The sequence below is a fragment of the Odocoileus virginianus genome, chromosome 24 (genome assembly GCF_023699985.2).
Source record: "Odocoileus virginianus isolate 20LAN1187 ecotype Illinois chromosome 24, Ovbor_1.2, whole genome shotgun sequence".
Taxonomy (NCBI): domain Eukaryota; kingdom Metazoa; phylum Chordata; class Mammalia; order Artiodactyla; family Cervidae; genus Odocoileus; species Odocoileus virginianus.
In genome coordinates this window covers 37,221,370-37,238,962 of record NC_069697.1, presented here as the reverse complement: position 1 = coordinate 37,238,962, position 17,593 = coordinate 37,221,370, and the positions used below count along the sequence as shown (strand labels likewise).

At 53.2% G+C, this 17,593-nt stretch overlaps 1 protein-coding gene across 1 annotated transcript in view; it reads left to right on the top strand.

Moving 5' to 3' along the window:
* LOC110142997 (mucin-19) overlaps window positions 1-17,593 on the top strand; it is a 127,956-nt gene that overhangs the window by 81,286 nt on the left and 29,077 nt on the right. Inside the window, 6 exon segments of the mRNA XM_070454850.1 lie at window positions 140-13,874; window positions 15,958-16,040; window positions 16,597-16,650; window positions 17,037-17,084; window positions 17,329-17,382; window positions 17,531-17,584. Of these exon segments, the coding sequence (XP_070310951.1) occupies window positions 140-13,874; window positions 15,958-16,040; window positions 16,597-16,650; window positions 17,037-17,084; window positions 17,329-17,382; window positions 17,531-17,584 (14,028 nt within the window).

Below are 17,593 nucleotides of genomic sequence, written 5' to 3'. Positions count from 1 at the left end.
CAGCAGAATTTGGAAGTTGAAAGGGCGTAGAAGGGGCACGAAAACTATGTAGGGCAGAGACAAAAAACAAGAAAATTCATATCTTGAGGGACAGGAGAGGTAAAAAACAATACTGACAAGGTAACTCATTTTTCAACAGGGATAACTGGACAATCTCTTGAAAGTAAGGAGAGCAGTTCATCAGTGCCCAGAGGATCAGAAACAATTCAACCACCTGGTGCGGTCTCAGAGCCCACCACTCCAGTGCCTGGGGTGGCAAGCACCAAGGCCACAGGATCCGAGGCCACTTTACCTTCAACTGCCGTGTCAGGGTTGCCTGGCTCCACACGAGGAGGATTTGCAGCCACTGGAGGGAGTGGTGCAGGCTCAAAGCCTACTGCCCCGTTATCAGGAGAAACAGGGGCCAGTGTGCCATCAGGAACCAGCGTACCTCTATCTGGAGCACCGGGGACCCCTGGATCATCACCGGGAAGCTCGCAAGCAGCTGGCGCAGGTGGTGAAGGTTCAGCGACAGCTTCCCCGTTGGCTGGAGCCACAGGGGCAAGTGTTATCGGATCAGGAGCCAGCACACCTCTACCTGAGGCGCCTGTGACCCCTGCGTCAGCCAGTGCAAGCCCAGAAGCAAGGGCAAGACCTCCGGTCAGTTCCGAGTCAACGGTCACATTGTCTGGAGCAACAGGGCCTAGTTTTCTACGGTCTGGAACCAGTGTACCTTTATCTGGAGGAGCAGTGACCCCTGGGTCGTCCCCAGGAGGGTCAGCAGCACCTGCCAGCCCTGGGGCAGGTTCAGGAACAACGGTCCAACTCCCTGGAGCCAGAGGGACTGGTGTCACAGCATCAGGAGCCAGCTCACCCTCATCTGGAGCACCAGGGAGCCCTGGGTCGGCACCAGGAAGGTCAGGCGCAACTGCAGTATCTGCTGAAGGTTCTCAGCCCACTGTCCCATCATCTGGAGCAACAGGGACTAATGCTGGACAATCAGGCACCCGGTTCCCCTCATCTGGAATACCAGCCACAGCTGGACCCACGACCGGAGGGTCAGCAGTAGCTGGGACACCTGGCGTCGATTCCCAGCAAACTGCCACACCGTCTGGAGCTGCGAGGACGACTGCTGTCGGGTTCGGAACCAGCCTGCCTCCAGGTGAAACATCGGAGAGCAGTTCGTCAGTGCCCGGAGGATCAGAAACAATTCAACCACCTGGTGCGGTCTCAGAGCCCACCACCCTAGTGCCTGGGGTGGCAAGCACCAAGGCCACAGGATCCGAGGCCACTTTACCTTCAACTGCCGTGTCAGGGTTGCCTGGCTCCACACGAGGAGGATTTGCAGCCACTGGAGGGAGTGGTGCAGGCTCAAAGCCTACTGCCCCGTTATCAGGAGAAACAGGGGCCAGTGTGCCATCAGGAACCAGCGTACCTCTATCTGGAGCACCGGGGACCCCTGGATCATCACCGGGAAGCTCGCAAGCAGCTGGCGCAGGTGGTGAAGGTTCAGCGACAGCTTCCCCGTTGGCTGGAGCCACAGGGGCAAGTGTTATCGGATCAGGAGCCAGCACACCTCTACCTGAGGCGCCTGTGACCCCTGCGTCAGCCAGTGCAAGCCCAGAAGCAAGGGCAAGACCTCCGGTCAGTTCCGAGTCAACGGTCACATTGTCTGGAGCAACAGGGCCTAGTTTTCTACGGTCTGGAACCAGTGTACCTTTATCTGGAGGAGCAGTGACCCCTGGGTCGTCCCCAGGAGGGTCAGCAGCACCTGCCAGCCCTGGGGCAGGTTCAGGAACAACGGTCCACCTCCCTGGAGCCAGAGGGACTGGTGTCACAGCATCAGGAGCCAGCTCACCCTCATCTGGAGCACCAGGGAGCCCTGGGTCGGCACCAGGAAGGTCAGGCGCAACTGCAGTATCTGCTGAAGGTTCTCAGCCCACTGTCCCATCATCTGGAGCAACAGGGACTAATGCTGGACAATCAGGCACCCGGTTCCCCTCATCTGGAATACCAGCCACAGCTGGACCCACGACCGGAGGGTCAGCAGTAGCTGGGACACCTGGCGTCGATTCCCAGCAAACTGCCACACCGTCTGGAGCTGCGAGGACGACTGCTGTCGGGTTCGGAACCAGCCTGCCTCCAGGTGAAACATCGGAGAGCAGTTCGTCAGTGCCCGGAGGATCAGAAACAATTCAACCACCTGGTGCGGTCTCAGAGCCCACCACCCTAGTGCCTGGGGTGGCAAGCACCAAGGCCACAGGATCCGAGGCCACTTTACCTTCAACTGCCGTGTCAGGGTTGCCTGGCTCCACACGAGGAGGATTTGCAGCCACTGGAGGGAGTGGTGCAGGCTCAAAGCCTACTGCCCCGTTATCAGGAGAAACAGGGGCCAGTGTGCCATCAGGAACCAGCGTACCTCTATCTGGAGCACCGGGGACCCCTGGATCATCACCGGGAAGCTCGCAAGCAGCTGGCGCAGGTGGTGAAGGTTCAGCGACAGCTTCCCCGTTGGCTGGAGCCACAGGGGCAAGTGTTATCGGATCAGGAGCCAGCACACCTCTACCTGAGGCGCCTGTGACCCCTGCGTCAGCCAGTGCAAGCCCAGAAGCAAGGGCAAGACCTCCGGTCAGTTCCGAGTCAACGGTCACATTGTCTGGAGCAACAGGGCCTAGTTTTCTACGGTCTGGAACCAGTGTACCTTTATCTGGAGGAGCAGTGACCCCTGGGTCGTCCCCAGGAGGGTCAGCAGCACCTGCCAGCCCTGGGGCAGGTTCAGGAACAACGGTCCACCTCCCTGGAGCCAGAGGGACTGGTGTCACAGCATCAGGAGCCAGCTCACCCTCATCTGGAGCACCAGGGAGCCCTGGGTCGGCACCAGGAAGGTCAGGCGCAACTGCAGTATCTGCTGAAGGTTCTCAGCCCACTGTCCCATCATCTGGAGCAACAGGGACTAATGCTGGACAATCAGGCACCCGGTTCCCCTCATCTGGAATACCAGCCACAGCTGGACCCACGACCGGAGGGTCAGCAGTAGCTGGGACACCTGGCGTCGATTCCCAGCAAACTGCCACACCGTCTGGAGCTGCGAGGACGACTGCTGTCGGGTTCGGAACCAGCCTGCCTCCAGGTGAAACATCGGAGAGCAGTTCGTCAGTGCCCGGAGGATCAGAAACAATTCAACCACCTGGTGCGGTCTCAGAGCCCACCACCCTAGTGCCTGGGGTGGCAAGCACCAAGGCCACAGGATCCGAGGCCACTTTACCTTCAACTGCCGTGTCAGGGTTGCCTGGCTCCACACGAGGAGGATTTGCAGCCACTGGAGGGAGTGGTGCAGGCTCAAAGCCTACTGCCCCGTTATCAGGAGAAACAGGGGCCAGTGTGCCATCAGGAACCAGCGTACCTCTATCTGGAGCACCGGGGACCCCTGGATCATCACCGGGAAGCTCGCAAGCAGCTGGCGCAGGTGGTGAAGGTTCAGCGACAGCTTCCCCGTTGGCTGGAGCCACAGGGGCAAGTGTTATCGGATCAGGAGCCAGCACACCTCTACCTGAGGCGCCTGTGACCCCTGCGTCAGCCAGTGCAAGCCCAGAAGCAAGGGCAAGACCTCCGGTCAGTTCCGAGTCAACGGTCACATTGTCTGGAGCAACAGGGCCTAGTTTTCTACGGTCTGGAACCAGTGTACCTTTATCTGGAGGAGCAGTGACCCCTGGGTCGTCCCCAGGAGGGTCAGCAGCACCTGCCAGCCCTGGGGCAGGTTCAGGAACAACGGTCCACCTCCCTGGAGCCAGAGGGACTGGTGTCACAGCATCAGGAGCCAGCTCACCCTCATCTGGAGCACCAGGGAGCCCTGGGTCGGCACCAGGAAGGTCAGGCGCAACTGCAGTATCTGCTGAAGGTTCTCAGCCCACTGTCCCATCATCTGGAGCAACAGGGACTAATGCTGGACAATCAGGCACCCGGTTCCCCTCATCTGGAATACCAGCCACAGCTGGACCCACGACCGGAGGGTCAGCAGTAGCTGGGACACCTGGCGTCGATTCCCAGCAAACTGCCACACCGTCTGGAGCTGCGAGGACGACTGCTGTCGGGTTCGGAACCAGCCTGCCTCCAGGTGAAACATCGGAGAGCAGTTCGTCAGTGCCCGGAGGATCAGAAACAATTCAACCACCTGGTGCGGTCTCAGAGCCCACCACCCTAGTGCCTGGGGTGGCAAGCACCAAGGCCACAGGATCCGAGGCCACTTTACCTTCAACTGCCGTGTCAGGGTTGCCTGGCTCCACACGAGGAGGATTTGCAGCCACTGGAGGGAGTGGTGCAGGCTCAAAGCCTACTGCCCCGTTATCAGGAGAAACAGGGGCCAGTGTGCCATCAGGAACCAGCGTACCTCTATCTGGAGCACCGGGGACCCCTGGATCATCACCGGGAAGCTCGCAAGCAGCTGGCGCAGGTGGTGAAGGTTCAGCGACAGCTTCCCCGTTGGCTGGAGCCACAGGGGCAAGTGTTATCGGATCAGGAGCCAGCACACCTCTACCTGAGGCGCCTGTGACCCCTGCGTCAGCCAGTGCAAGCCCAGAAGCAAGGGCAAGACCTCCGGTCAGTTCCGAGTCAACGGTCACATTGTCTGGAGCAACAGGGCCTAGTTTTCTACGGTCTGGAACCAGTGTACCTTTATCTGGAGGAGCAGTGACCCCTGGGTCGTCCCCAGGAGGGTCAGCAGCACCTGCCAGCCCTGGGGCAGGTTCAGGAACAACGGTCCACCTCCCTGGAGCCAGAGGGACTGGTGTCACAGCATCAGGAGCCAGCTCACCCTCATCTGGAGCACCAGGGAGCCCTGGGTCGGCACCAGGAAGGTCAGGCGCAACTGCAGTATCTGCTGAAGGTTCTCAGCCCACTGTCCCATCATCTGGAGCAACAGGGACTAATGCTGGACAATCAGGCACCCGGTTCCCCTCATCTGGAATACCAGCCACAGCTGGACCCACGACCGGAGGGTCAGCAGTAGCTGGGACACCTGGCGTCGATTCCCAGCAAACTGCCACACCGTCTGGAGCTGCGAGGACGACTGCTGTCGGGTTCGGAACCAGCCTGCCTCCAGGTGAAACATCGGAGAGCAGTTCGTCAGTGCCCGGAGGATCAGAAACAATTCAACCACCTGGTGCGGTCTCAGAGCCCACCACCCTAGTGCCTGGGGTGGCAAGCACCAAGGCCACAGGATCCGAGGCCACTTTACCTTCAACTGCCGTGTCAGGGTTGCCTGGCTCCACACGAGGAGGATTTGCAGCCACTGGAGGGAGTGGTGCAGGCTCAAAGCCTACTGCCCCGTTATCAGGAGAAACAGGGGCCAGTGTGCCATCAGGAACCAGCGTACCTCTATCTGGAGCACCGGGGACCCCTGGATCATCACCGGGAAGCTCGCAAGCAGCTGGCGCAGGTGGTGAAGGTTCAGCGACAGCTTCCCCGTTGGCTGGAGCCACAGGGGCAAGTGTTATCGGATCAGGAGCCAGCACACCTCTACCTGAGGCGCCTGTGACCCCTGCGTCAGCCAGTGCAAGCCCAGAAGCAAGGGCAAGACCTCCGGTCAGTTCCGAGTCAACGGTCACATTGTCTGGAGCAACAGGGCCTAGTTTTCTACGGTCTGGAACCAGTGTACCTTTATCTGGAGGAGCAGTGACCCCTGGGTCGTCCCCAGGAGGGTCAGCAGCACCTGCCAGCCCTGGGGCAGGTTCAGGAACAACGGTCCACCTCCCTGGAGCCAGAGGGACTGGTGTCACAGCATCAGGAGCCAGCTCACCCTCATCTGGAGCACCAGGGAGCCCTGGGTCGGCACCAGGAAGGTCAGGCGCAACTGCAGTATCTGCTGAAGGTTCTCAGCCCACTGTCCCATCATCTGGAGCAACAGGGACTAATGCTGGACAATCAGGCACCCGGTTCCCCTCATCTGGAATACCAGCCACAGCTGGACCCACGACCGGAGGGTCAGCAGTAGCTGGGACACCTGGCGTCGATTCCCAGCAAACTGCCACACCGTCTGGAGCTGCGAGGACGACTGCTGTCGGGTTCGGAACCAGCCTGCCTCCAGGTGAAACATCGGAGAGCAGTTCGTCAGTGCCCGGAGGATCAGAAACAATTCAACCACCTGGTGCGGTCTCAGAGCCCACCACCCTAGTGCCTGGGGTGGCAAGCACCAAGGCCACAGGATCCGAGGCCACTTTACCTTCAACTGCCGTGTCAGGGTTGCCTGGCTCCACACGAGGAGGATTTGCAGCCACTGGAGGGAGTGGTGCAGGCTCAAAGCCTACTGCCCCGTTATCAGGAGAAACAGGGGCCAGTGTGCCATCAGGAACCAGCGTACCTCTATCTGGAGCACCGGGGACCCCTGGATCATCACCGGGAAGCTCGCAAGCAGCTGGCGCAGGTGGTGAAGGTTCAGCGACAGCTTCCCCGTTGGCTGGAGCCACAGGGGCAAGTGTTATCGGATCAGGAGCCAGCACACCTCTACCTGAGGCGCCTGTGACCCCTGCGTCAGCCAGTGCAAGCCCAGAAGCAAGGGCAAGACCTCCGGTCAGTTCCGAGTCAACGGTCACATTGTCTGGAGCAACAGGGCCTAGTTTTCTACGGTCTGGAACCAGTGTACCTTTATCTGGAGGAGCAGTGACCCCTGGGTCGTCCCCAGGAGGGTCAGCAGCACCTGCCAGCCCTGGGGCAGGTTCAGGAACAACGGTCCACCTCCCTGGAGCCAGAGGGACTGGTGTCACAGCATCAGGAGCCAGCTCACCCTCATCTGGAGCACCAGGGAGCCCTGGGTCGGCACCAGGAAGGTCAGGCGCAACTGCAGTATCTGCTGAAGGTTCTCAGCCCACTGTCCCATCATCTGGAGCAACAGGGACTAATGCTGGACAATCAGGCACCCGGTTCCCCTCATCTGGAATACCAGCCACAGCTGGACCCACGACCGGAGGGTCAGCAGTAGCTGGGACACCTGGCGTCGATTCCCAGCAAACTGCCACACCGTCTGGAGCTGCGAGGACGACTGCTGTCGGGTTCGGAACCAGCCTGCCTCCAGGTGAAACATCGGAGAGCAGTTCGTCAGTGCCCGGAGGATCAGAAACAATTCAACCACCTGGTGCGGTCTCAGAGCCCACCACCCTAGTGCCTGGGGTGGCAAGCACCAAGGCCACAGGATCCGAGGCCACTTTACCTTCAACTGCCGTGTCAGGGTTGCCTGGCTCCACACGAGGAGGATTTGCAGCCACTGGAGGGAGTGGTGCAGGCTCAAAGCCTACTGCCCCGTTATCAGGAGAAACAGGGGCCAGTGTGCCATCAGGAACCAGCGTACCTCTATCTGGAGCACCGGGGACCCCTGGATCATCACCGGGAAGCTCGCAAGCAGCTGGCGCAGGTGGTGAAGGTTCAGCGACAGCTTCCCCGTTGGCTGGAGCCACAGGGGCAAGTGTTATCGGATCAGGAGCCAGCACACCTCTACCTGAGGCGCCTGTGACCCCTGCGTCAGCCAGTGCAAGCCCAGAAGCAAGGGCAAGACCTCCGGTCAGTTCCGAGTCAACGGTCACATTGTCTGGAGCAACAGGGCCTAGTTTTCTACGGTCTGGAACCAGTGTACCTTTATCTGGAGGAGCAGTGACCCCTGGGTCGTCCCCAGGAGGGTCAGCAGCACCTGCCAGCCCTGGGGCAGGTTCAGGAACAACGGTCCACCTCCCTGGAGCCAGAGGGACTGGTGTCACAGCATCAGGAGCCAGCTCACCCTCATCTGGAGCACCAGGGAGCCCTGGGTCGGCACCAGGAAGGTCAGGCGCAACTGCAGTATCTGCTGAAGGTTCTCAGCCCACTGTCCCATCATCTGGAGCAACAGGGACTAATGCTGGACAATCAGGCACCCGGTTCCCCTCATCTGGAATACCAGCCACAGCTGGACCCACGACCGGAGGGTCAGCAGTAGCTGGGACACCTGGCGTCGATTCCCAGCAAACTGCCACACCGTCTGGAGCTGCGAGGACGACTGCTGTCGGGTTCGGAACCAGCCTGCCTCCAGGTGAAACATCGGAGAGCAGTTCGTCAGTGCCCGGAGGATCAGAAACAATTCAACCACCTGGTGCGGTCTCAGAGCCCACCACCCTAGTGCCTGGGGTGGCAAGCACCAAGGCCACAGGATCCGAGGCCACTTTACCTTCAACTGCCGTGTCAGGGTTGCCTGGCTCCACACGAGGAGGATTTGCAGCCACTGGAGGGAGTGGTGCAGGCTCAAAGCCTACTGCCCCGTTATCAGGAGAAACAGGGGCCAGTGTGCCATCAGGAACCAGCGTACCTCTATCTGGAGCACCGGGGACCCCTGGATCATCACCGGGAAGCTCGCAAGCAGCTGGCGCAGGTGGTGAAGGTTCAGCGACAGCTTCCCCGTTGGCTGGAGCCACAGGGGCAAGTGTTATCGGATCAGGAGCCAGCACACCTCTACCTGAGGCGCCTGTGACCCCTGCGTCAGCCAGTGCAAGCCCAGAAGCAAGGGCAAGACCTCCGGTCAGTTCCGAGTCAACGGTCACATTGTCTGGAGCAACAGGGCCTAGTTTTCTACGGTCTGGAACCAGTGTACCTTTATCTGGAGGAGCAGTGACCCCTGGGTCGTCCCCAGGAGGGTCAGCAGCACCTGCCAGCCCTGGGGCAGGTTCAGGAACAACGGTCCACCTCCCTGGAGCCAGAGGGACTGGTGTCACAGCATCAGGAGCCAGCTCACCCTCATCTGGAGCACCAGGGAGCCCTGGGTCGGCACCAGGAAGGTCAGGCGCAACTGCAGTATCTGCTGAAGGTTCTCAGCCCACTGTCCCATCATCTGGAGCAACAGGGACTAATGCTGGACAATCAGGCACCCGGTTCCCCTCATCTGGAATACCAGCCACAGCTGGACCCACGACCGGAGGGTCAGCAGTAGCTGGGACACCTGGCGTCGATTCCCAGCAAACTGCCACACCGTCTGGAGCTGCGAGGACGACTGCTGTCGGGTTCGGAACCAGCCTGCCTCCAGGTGAAACATCGGAGAGCAGTTCGTCAGTGCCCGGAGGATCAGAAACAATTCAACCACCTGGTGCGGTCTCAGAGCCCACCACCCTAGTGCCTGGGGTGGCAAGCACCAAGGCCACAGGATCCGAGGCCACTTTACCTTCAACTGCCGTGTCAGGGTTGCCTGGCTCCACACGAGGAGGATTTGCAGCCACTGGAGGGAGTGGTGCAGGCTCAAAGCCTACTGCCCCGTTATCAGGAGAAACAGGGGCCAGTGTGCCATCAGGAACCAGCGTACCTCTATCTGGAGCACCGGGGACCCCTGGATCATCACCGGGAAGCTCGCAAGCAGCTGGCGCAGGTGGTGAAGGTTCAGCGACAGCTTCCCCGTTGGCTGGAGCCACAGGGGCAAGTGTTATCGGATCAGGAGCCAGCACACCTCTACCTGAGGCGCCTGTGACCCCTGCGTCAGCCAGTGCAAGCCCAGAAGCAAGGGCAAGACCTCCGGTCAGTTCCGAGTCAACGGTCACATTGTCTGGAGCAACAGGGCCTAGTTTTCTACGGTCTGGAACCAGTGTACCTTTATCTGGAGGAGCAGTGACCCCTGGGTCGTCCCCAGGAGGGTCAGCAGCACCTGCCAGCCCTGGGGCAGGTTCAGGAACAACGGTCCACCTCCCTGGAGCCAGAGGGACTGGTGTCACAGCATCAGGAGCCAGCTCACCCTCATCTGGAGCACCAGGGAGCCCTGGGTCGGCACCAGGAAGGTCAGGCGCAACTGCAGTATCTGCTGAAGGTTCTCAGCCCACTGTCCCATCATCTGGAGCAACAGGGACTAATGCTGGACAATCAGGCACCCGGTTCCCCTCATCTGGAATACCAGCCACAGCTGGACCCACGACCGGAGGGTCAGCAGTAGCTGGGACACCTGGCGTCGATTCCCAGCAAACTGCCACACCGTCTGGAGCTGCGAGGACGACTGCTGTCGGGTTCGGAACCAGCCTGCCTCCAGGTGAAACATCGGAGAGCAGTTCGTCAGTGCCCGGAGGATCAGAAACAATTCAACCACCTGGTGCGGTCTCAGAGCCCACCACCCTAGTGCCTGGGGTGGCAAGCACCAAGGCCACAGGATCCGAGGCCACTTTACCTTCAACTGCCGTGTCAGGGTTGCCTGGCTCCACACGAGGAGGATTTGCAGCCACTGGAGGGAGTGGTGCAGGCTCAAAGCCTACTGCCCCGTTATCAGGAGAAACAGGGGCCAGTGTGCCATCAGGAACCAGCGTACCTCTATCTGGAGCACCGGGGACCCCTGGATCATCACCGGGAAGCTCGCAAGCAGCTGGCGCAGGTGGTGAAGGTTCAGCGACAGCTTCCCCGTTGGCTGGAGCCACAGGGGCAAGTGTTATCGGATCAGGAGCCAGCACACCTCTACCTGAGGCGCCTGTGACCCCTGCGTCAGCCAGTGCAAGCCCAGAAGCAAGGGCAAGACCTCCGGTCAGTTCCGAGTCAACGGTCACATTGTCTGGAGCAACAGGGCCTAGTTTTCTACGGTCTGGAACCAGTGTACCTTTATCTGGAGGAGCAGTGACCCCTGGGTCGTCCCCAGGAGGGTCAGCAGCACCTGCCAGCCCTGGGGCAGGTTCAGGAACAACGGTCCACCTCCCTGGAGCCAGAGGGACTGGTGTCACAGCATCAGGAGCCAGCTCACCCTCATCTGGAGCACCAGGGAGCCCTGGGTCGGCACCAGGAAGGTCAGGCGCAACTGCAGTATCTGCTGAAGGTTCTCAGCCCACTGTCCCATCATCTGGAGCAACAGGGACTAATGCTGGACAATCAGGCACCCGGTTCCCCTCATCTGGAATGCCAGCCACAGCTGGACCCACGACCGGAGGGTCAGCAGTAGCTGGGACACCTGGCGTCGATTCCCAGCAAACTGCCACACCGTCTGGAGCTGCGAGGACGACTGCTGTCGGGTTCGGAACCAGCCTGCCTCCAGGTGAAACATCGGAGAGCAGTTCGTCAGTGCCCGGAGGATCAGAAACAATTCAACCACCTGGTGCGGTCTCAGAGCCCACCACCCTAGTGCCTGGGGTGGCAAGCACCAAGGCCACAGGATCCGAGGCCACTTTACCTTCAACTGCCGTGTCAGGGTTGCCTGGCTCCACACGAGGAGGATTTGCAGCCACTGGAGGGAGTGGTGCAGGCTCAAAGCCTACTGCCCCGTTATCAGGAGAAACAGGGGCCAGTGTGCCATCAGGAACCAGCGTACCTCTATCTGGAGCACCGGGGACCCCTGGATCATCACCGGGAAGCTCGCAAGCAGCTGGCGCAGGTGGTGAAGGTTCAGCGACAGCTTCCCCGTTGGCTGGAGCCACAGGGGCAAGTGTTATCGGATCAGGAGCCAGCACACCTCTACCTGAGGCGCCTGTGACCCCTGCGTCAGCCAGTGCAAGCCCAGAAGCAAGGGCAAGACCTCCGGTCAGTTCCGAGTCAACGGTCACATTGTCTGGAGCAACAGGGCCTAGTTTTCTACGGTCTGGAACCAGTGTACCTTTATCTGGAGGAGCAGTGACCCCTGGGTCGTCCCCAGGAGGGTCAGCAGCACCTGCCAGCCCTGGGGCAGGTTCAGAAACATCTATACCATCATCTGTAGAAACAAAGACCACTATTATTCAAACGAGATTTAATGGATCATCAGATGAAGGATCAGGAACAATTGCGTCAGGAGCTGCACTGACAAGAACCACTAGAATCTCTGTTGTAGTTTCAGGGACAACTGGACCATCATCTGGAGAAATTGGAACCACTCTTACTGAATCTATGACTAGTGTATCATCTGGTGAAGGATCAGGGACATCTGGATCAACAGCTGGACTGACCAGAACCACTAGAATCTCAGTTGTAGGTTCACGGACAACTAGACCATCATCTGGAGAAAGAGGAACCACTGTTTTCAAATCTCTAACTAGTGCAGCCTCAGGTGAAAGATCAGGGAGAACTGGATTTACAGCTGAATTGACCAGAACCACTAGACTGTTGGTTGCAGATTCAGAGACAACTAGACCACCATCTGGAGATATAGGGGCCACTGCTACTGAATCTAGGACTAGATGGTCATCAGGTGAAGGACCAGGGAAAACTGGATCAACAACTGGACTTACCAGAACCACTAAGACATCTATTGTTGCTTCTGGGACAAATGTACCATCATCTGCAGTGACAAGAACAATAATATCTGGTGTAGCCTCAAGGACAACTGGACCATCATCTCGAGGAACCGGGACAACTCTTATTGAGTCCAGAACTAGTGGATCACCAAGTGAAGGATTAGGGACATCTGGGTCAACAAATGGACTGACAAGAACCACTAGCATCTCAGTTGTAGGTTCAGGGACAACTGAACTGTCATCTGGAAAGAGAGAAACCACTATTACTGAATCTAGGACTAATGGATCATTAAGTGAAGGATCAGGGAGAACTGGATCAGCAGATGGACTGACAAGAACCACTAGAATCTCTGTAGTAGGCTCAGGAACAACTAGACCATTATCTGGAGAAACAAGGACCACTTTTATTGAATCAGGAACACGTAGAACATCAGCTGAAGGATCACAAACAACCGGATCAGCAGGTGGAATGATAGTAGCTACTAGAATATCTAGTGTTGATTTAGGAACAGCTGGTCCTTTACCTGGAGAAACAAGGATCACTGTTATAGGATCAGGAACAAGTGGAAAATCAGGTGAAGTATCAGGGATAACTCGATCACTTGATGAACTGACTGCAACCACTAGGTTTTCTAGTGTAGCTTCAGGAACAAGTGCACCATCATCTGGAATGACAAGGACAACTGTAACATCTGGTGTAGCTTCAAGGACAAGTGAACTATCATCTGAAGAAAAAGGGACCAGTGTTACTGAAACAACCAGTGGATCATCAATTGAAGGATCACAGACAACTGGAACAGCAGGTAGACTGACAATAACTTCCAGAACATCTGTTGTAGTTTCAGGAACAGATGCACCATCATCTGGAACATCAGGGACGATTAGGTCATCAGCTGACCTGACTGGAACTACTAAAGTATCTGTTGTAGATGCAGGAACAATAGAACCATCAACTGTAGAATCATGGACAACTGAGCCCAGAGATTTAGGTTCATCAACCACTGTATTTTCAGCCAGTGCTATAGGAACCACTAGACCTAGAGCATCAGGGGCAAGTAGACCATCTGTTGTAGGTTCAGAGACAGCTGGTCCATTATCTGCCAAAATAGAGACCACTGTTACAAGATCAGGATCAAGTGGATCTTCACTTGAAGGAAGAGGGACACCTGGATCAACAGATGGACTGACAGGAACCACTACAATCTCTTTTGTAGGCTTTGGAACAACTGGACCATCAGCCAGAGGATCAAGGCCAACTGGGAAAGGAGATATAAGATCATCCACCACTGTATCATCAGTTGATGCTACAGGGAACATTAGACCTGGAGGATCGGGCACAACTGGACCATCTATTATAGGTTCAGAGACAGTTGGACCACCATCTGGAGAAGCAGGGACCACTGTTACAGGATCAAGAACAAGTGGAAAATCGGCTGAAAGATTAGGGACAACTGTATCAACAGATGGATTGAGAAGAACCACTAGAATCTCTCTTGTAGGTTTAGGCACTACTGGACCATCATCTGGGGTGATGTGGACAACACAAACATCTATTGTAGGTTTAGAGACAACTAGATCATCAACTGGAGTATTATGGACAACTGGGCCATCAGTTGAAGGATCTGAGACAACTGGGTCATCAACTGGTAAAATCACAGGAGCCAGGAGAACAACTTGGGAGTCAGGAAGTGAAGTTGCCACATATGAAGGCAAGTCAATTTAGCCATATTTAGGTAATAATATTCCCCGATGGTGCTAGTGGTAAAGAACTAGCCTGCCAATGCAGGAGACATATGAGATGTGGGTTTGATTCCTGGGTTAGTAAGATTCCCCTGGAGGAGGAAATGGCCAGCCATTCCAATATTCTTGTCTGGAGAATCCCCATGGACAGAGGAGCCTGGCAGGCTACAGTCCATGGGGTCGCAAAGAGTTGGACCTGACTGCTACTGGTAAGTAAGCAGGGGATGCCAGATGCATTTTTTGGATTTGTTTTCATGCTCACTGGCTATTTAAAAATGCAAAATAAGTAATAATAATTCCAGTTAATACAGTGCTTTTAAATATACTGTCTAATTTAAATATTTATGTAAGTATTGCTATCTCATTTTACTCATGAAGAACTTAAAAAAGATATTATATAAGTTTGGTCCAAGTTCTACAGCAAATAAATAGTGAAGACAGTATTTCTATCCATTGTTTACTGATTCAAAGTCTGTTCTCTACCACAAGGGCATCTTCCACTAAGGCAAATATACAATGATCTTTAGTTATCCATTAATAAAAAATTTTGCTTTTAATATTTACAAATCTTAAATTTCCCCATTTCTAACTGCAAATAAGAACTACAGCAGCAGATAATAAAAAGAGGTTCACAGCTTTTAATGTACTATCAAACTTTGGCCTTTGCCATTCTGAAACTGCAAGATTTGGGGCATTTTATTTATTAAAACTATAATATTATGTTTTACAAATCAAAATTTTATTTCTTAATTTCTTTTGCAATTATTGAAACATTACACAAAATTCACAAACACTTATAAGGCAATTTTTTCCTAACAATAAATGAATTAAATTCTTTACTCAAGGCTACAGTATATTATCAAAGTTTCCAGACTAGTAATGTACTCATATCATGAGCATATTGAGAAAAACATCATTTCTCAGTTTGCAGGTTGTCTAATAGAACCTAGATTTTAGTAACTAAATTGTCTGTTATTTAAGGAAGAGATTGTTTATTCTTTATTTTTCTGTTTTAAAGATTTACCCTATGCTTATTCTTGCTGCTATTACAAACTCTACTTATGTAAAATTATTTTACAAACTAATCACTAGAATATAATTTGATCCAGACTATATATAATTATTATCTATTCAGCCTATAGTTATGTTAATCTAAATGAATAACCTTGCTTCAAATTATGTATTGAACATCATAATAGTAAATTAATTTCATAGTCACTAGTGTGTGACTACTGGGCACAATATGTATTTTGCCTTTTCTTTTTTCTTTTTCTTTTTTTGCATTTTCCAAGTTCAAGATTTTAGCCTTTAACTGGAAGCAAAGAACTATATATGTGTAAACATTTTATATGGGAAAAGGGAAATGTTTCTGTTTTTAGTTAATGATTTGTAACTCATAGATGATTTCTTAAAAGAGCATTTTAGTTTCTCTTCCAAGAGGTATTTCTCACCCTGAGTTGAATTTCTAAGATAATCTCAATGAAAATAACATATTCCATATTCTTGTTTTTTAATAAAAATGTTATACATCATGGCAGTTGAAGCACTGAAATGGATTTTAAAAATAAAAATTCAAATATATTATTTAACTAAAACATGAATTTAATCTTTCCTTTATTAGGCTCAGACAACACAATTCCACCAGAACTCATTGCAGATAAATTGAAATTAAAATGACAAAATTATACTTTTTCACAATGTGCCTTGAAATAACGTTTCACTTTATCATAGTGCTAGAGTCAATGTGGTTTATTTTAAATATATGAATATCAAAATAAATCAAGTAATTGATGAGTAAAATTTAGAAAGATGAACCCATCATCTGCCTTTTTCCTCCTCACTCTTTCCTTACCCTCTTGCCTCTTTCCTTCCTTCCACACCAGGGAGCCCAGGTCTGGAAGTAAAACTAGTGAGGGAGAATTGTCAGTGGGATCTATGAAAAAGGAGTAAATAGGTGGGTCAGGAAAGGAAACTGGGAAGTAATTGATGGTTCATTTCCTTTAGAATCAAAACTCTGCAGGAAAGGTCTTCCAGTGTTACTTCAGTATTCATTGGGGAGCTAATGCTGTGTTGATCTTTTAATTTTTCTCACTCTAGGTACTTCAGGAGAATCCTCCAAGGGAACCATATCTGGGAGTTCCCACACAGGTAGGTTAACAAGAAGGAACTCATGATATTAACTGCATAGTTCATTTCAGTTCAGTCACTCAGTCACGTCCGAATCTCTGCGACCCCATGAACCGCAGCACGCCAGGCCTCCCTATCCATCATAAACTGCCAGTCTACCCAAACCCATGTCCATTGAGTAGGTGATGCCATCCAACCATCTCATCCTCTGTCATCCCCTTCTCCTCCTGCCCTCAATCTTTCCCAGAATCAGGGTCTTTTCAAATGAGTCAGCTCTTCACAACAGGTGGCCAAAATATTGGAGTTTCAGCTTCAACATCAGTCCTTCCAATGAACGCCCAGGACTGATCTCCTTTAGGATGGACTGGTTGGATCTCCTTGCAGTCCAAGGGGCTCTCAAGAGTCTTCTCCAACACCACAGTTCAAAAGCAACAATTCTTAGGCACTCAGCTTTCTTTCTTTCTTTCTTTAACCACGTAAGGTAGTTAGTAAGCCCATTCTTGTAAAATATCAGCATCATTCTTTTCCTATTATCCCAAATCCTCAGACCTCATCATTCATCATTTTATTTCCTCAGAGGCCACAACTTTAATAGCAAGCAACAGCACATCTGGAACTGGGCTCAGACCTGGTAAGAATGAGTGGCTTGAAGTTTGGGGTTTAGCATGAATTATGACTCTCCATAGACTAACCTACTGGGAGGTGTGATCTCTTACAGAGTAGCTTTCATTGCCTTTTAGATTTAACGTGTTATGGAAGATCTTTCAATACCATAATCTAGCTTGTAACTGTCTAAAGATGGGCTGGTGTGTAATTGGTGTGAAGAGTTTCCCCTTGGGATGGCATACACATCACTAGTATGTTAGGGGGAACCAAGGAATATTACATACCTGGGAGGAAGATAAAGTGATGTGAACAGTCCTACTATATAAGGATTTTCTTTGCTTAAATAATAAATTACAATATTCAGTATTTTCCTTGGCACATTCAAATATTTTCCTGCCTTTCATCCCACAGAAGATAACACTGCTGTAGCAGGAGGCCAAGCGACTGGGCGTGTGACAGGTGAACCTGGGAGAAAACCACCCTTCTTCCTGTCTTGGAATAAATGAGATGTTTGAGAAAGTTGCTTCAACTTGGGGATATTTTGATTGCTTTCTTAATGACATGAATAATAGAAAAGTCATACAACTCTCACCTCATCAGGAAAGCAGTGAGAGGACCCTTTGATATGGCACATTTCTCCTAGAGGCAGGACTTTAGAAGATAAACACAAGTGATTGTGATGACTAGATCTTTTGCATTTCAGGTACCACTAAGGTAATCCCTGGCACAACTGTTGCCCCTGGAAGTTCCAACACAGGTAATTCAACAAAATGGTAGGGAATCTTCCATGGGCCCAGTTATGATGAGGTTCCTCAAGTGTTATCCTACATCAGAGAACTACTGTATCTTTTCTGTGATCCTTACATGGTTTCCAATCATCTCTCTTCCATTTCCCCTTCTCTCAGAGTCCACAACTTCCTTAGAGGAAAGTAGAACAGCAAGAAATGGAATAATCACAGGTGAGCACT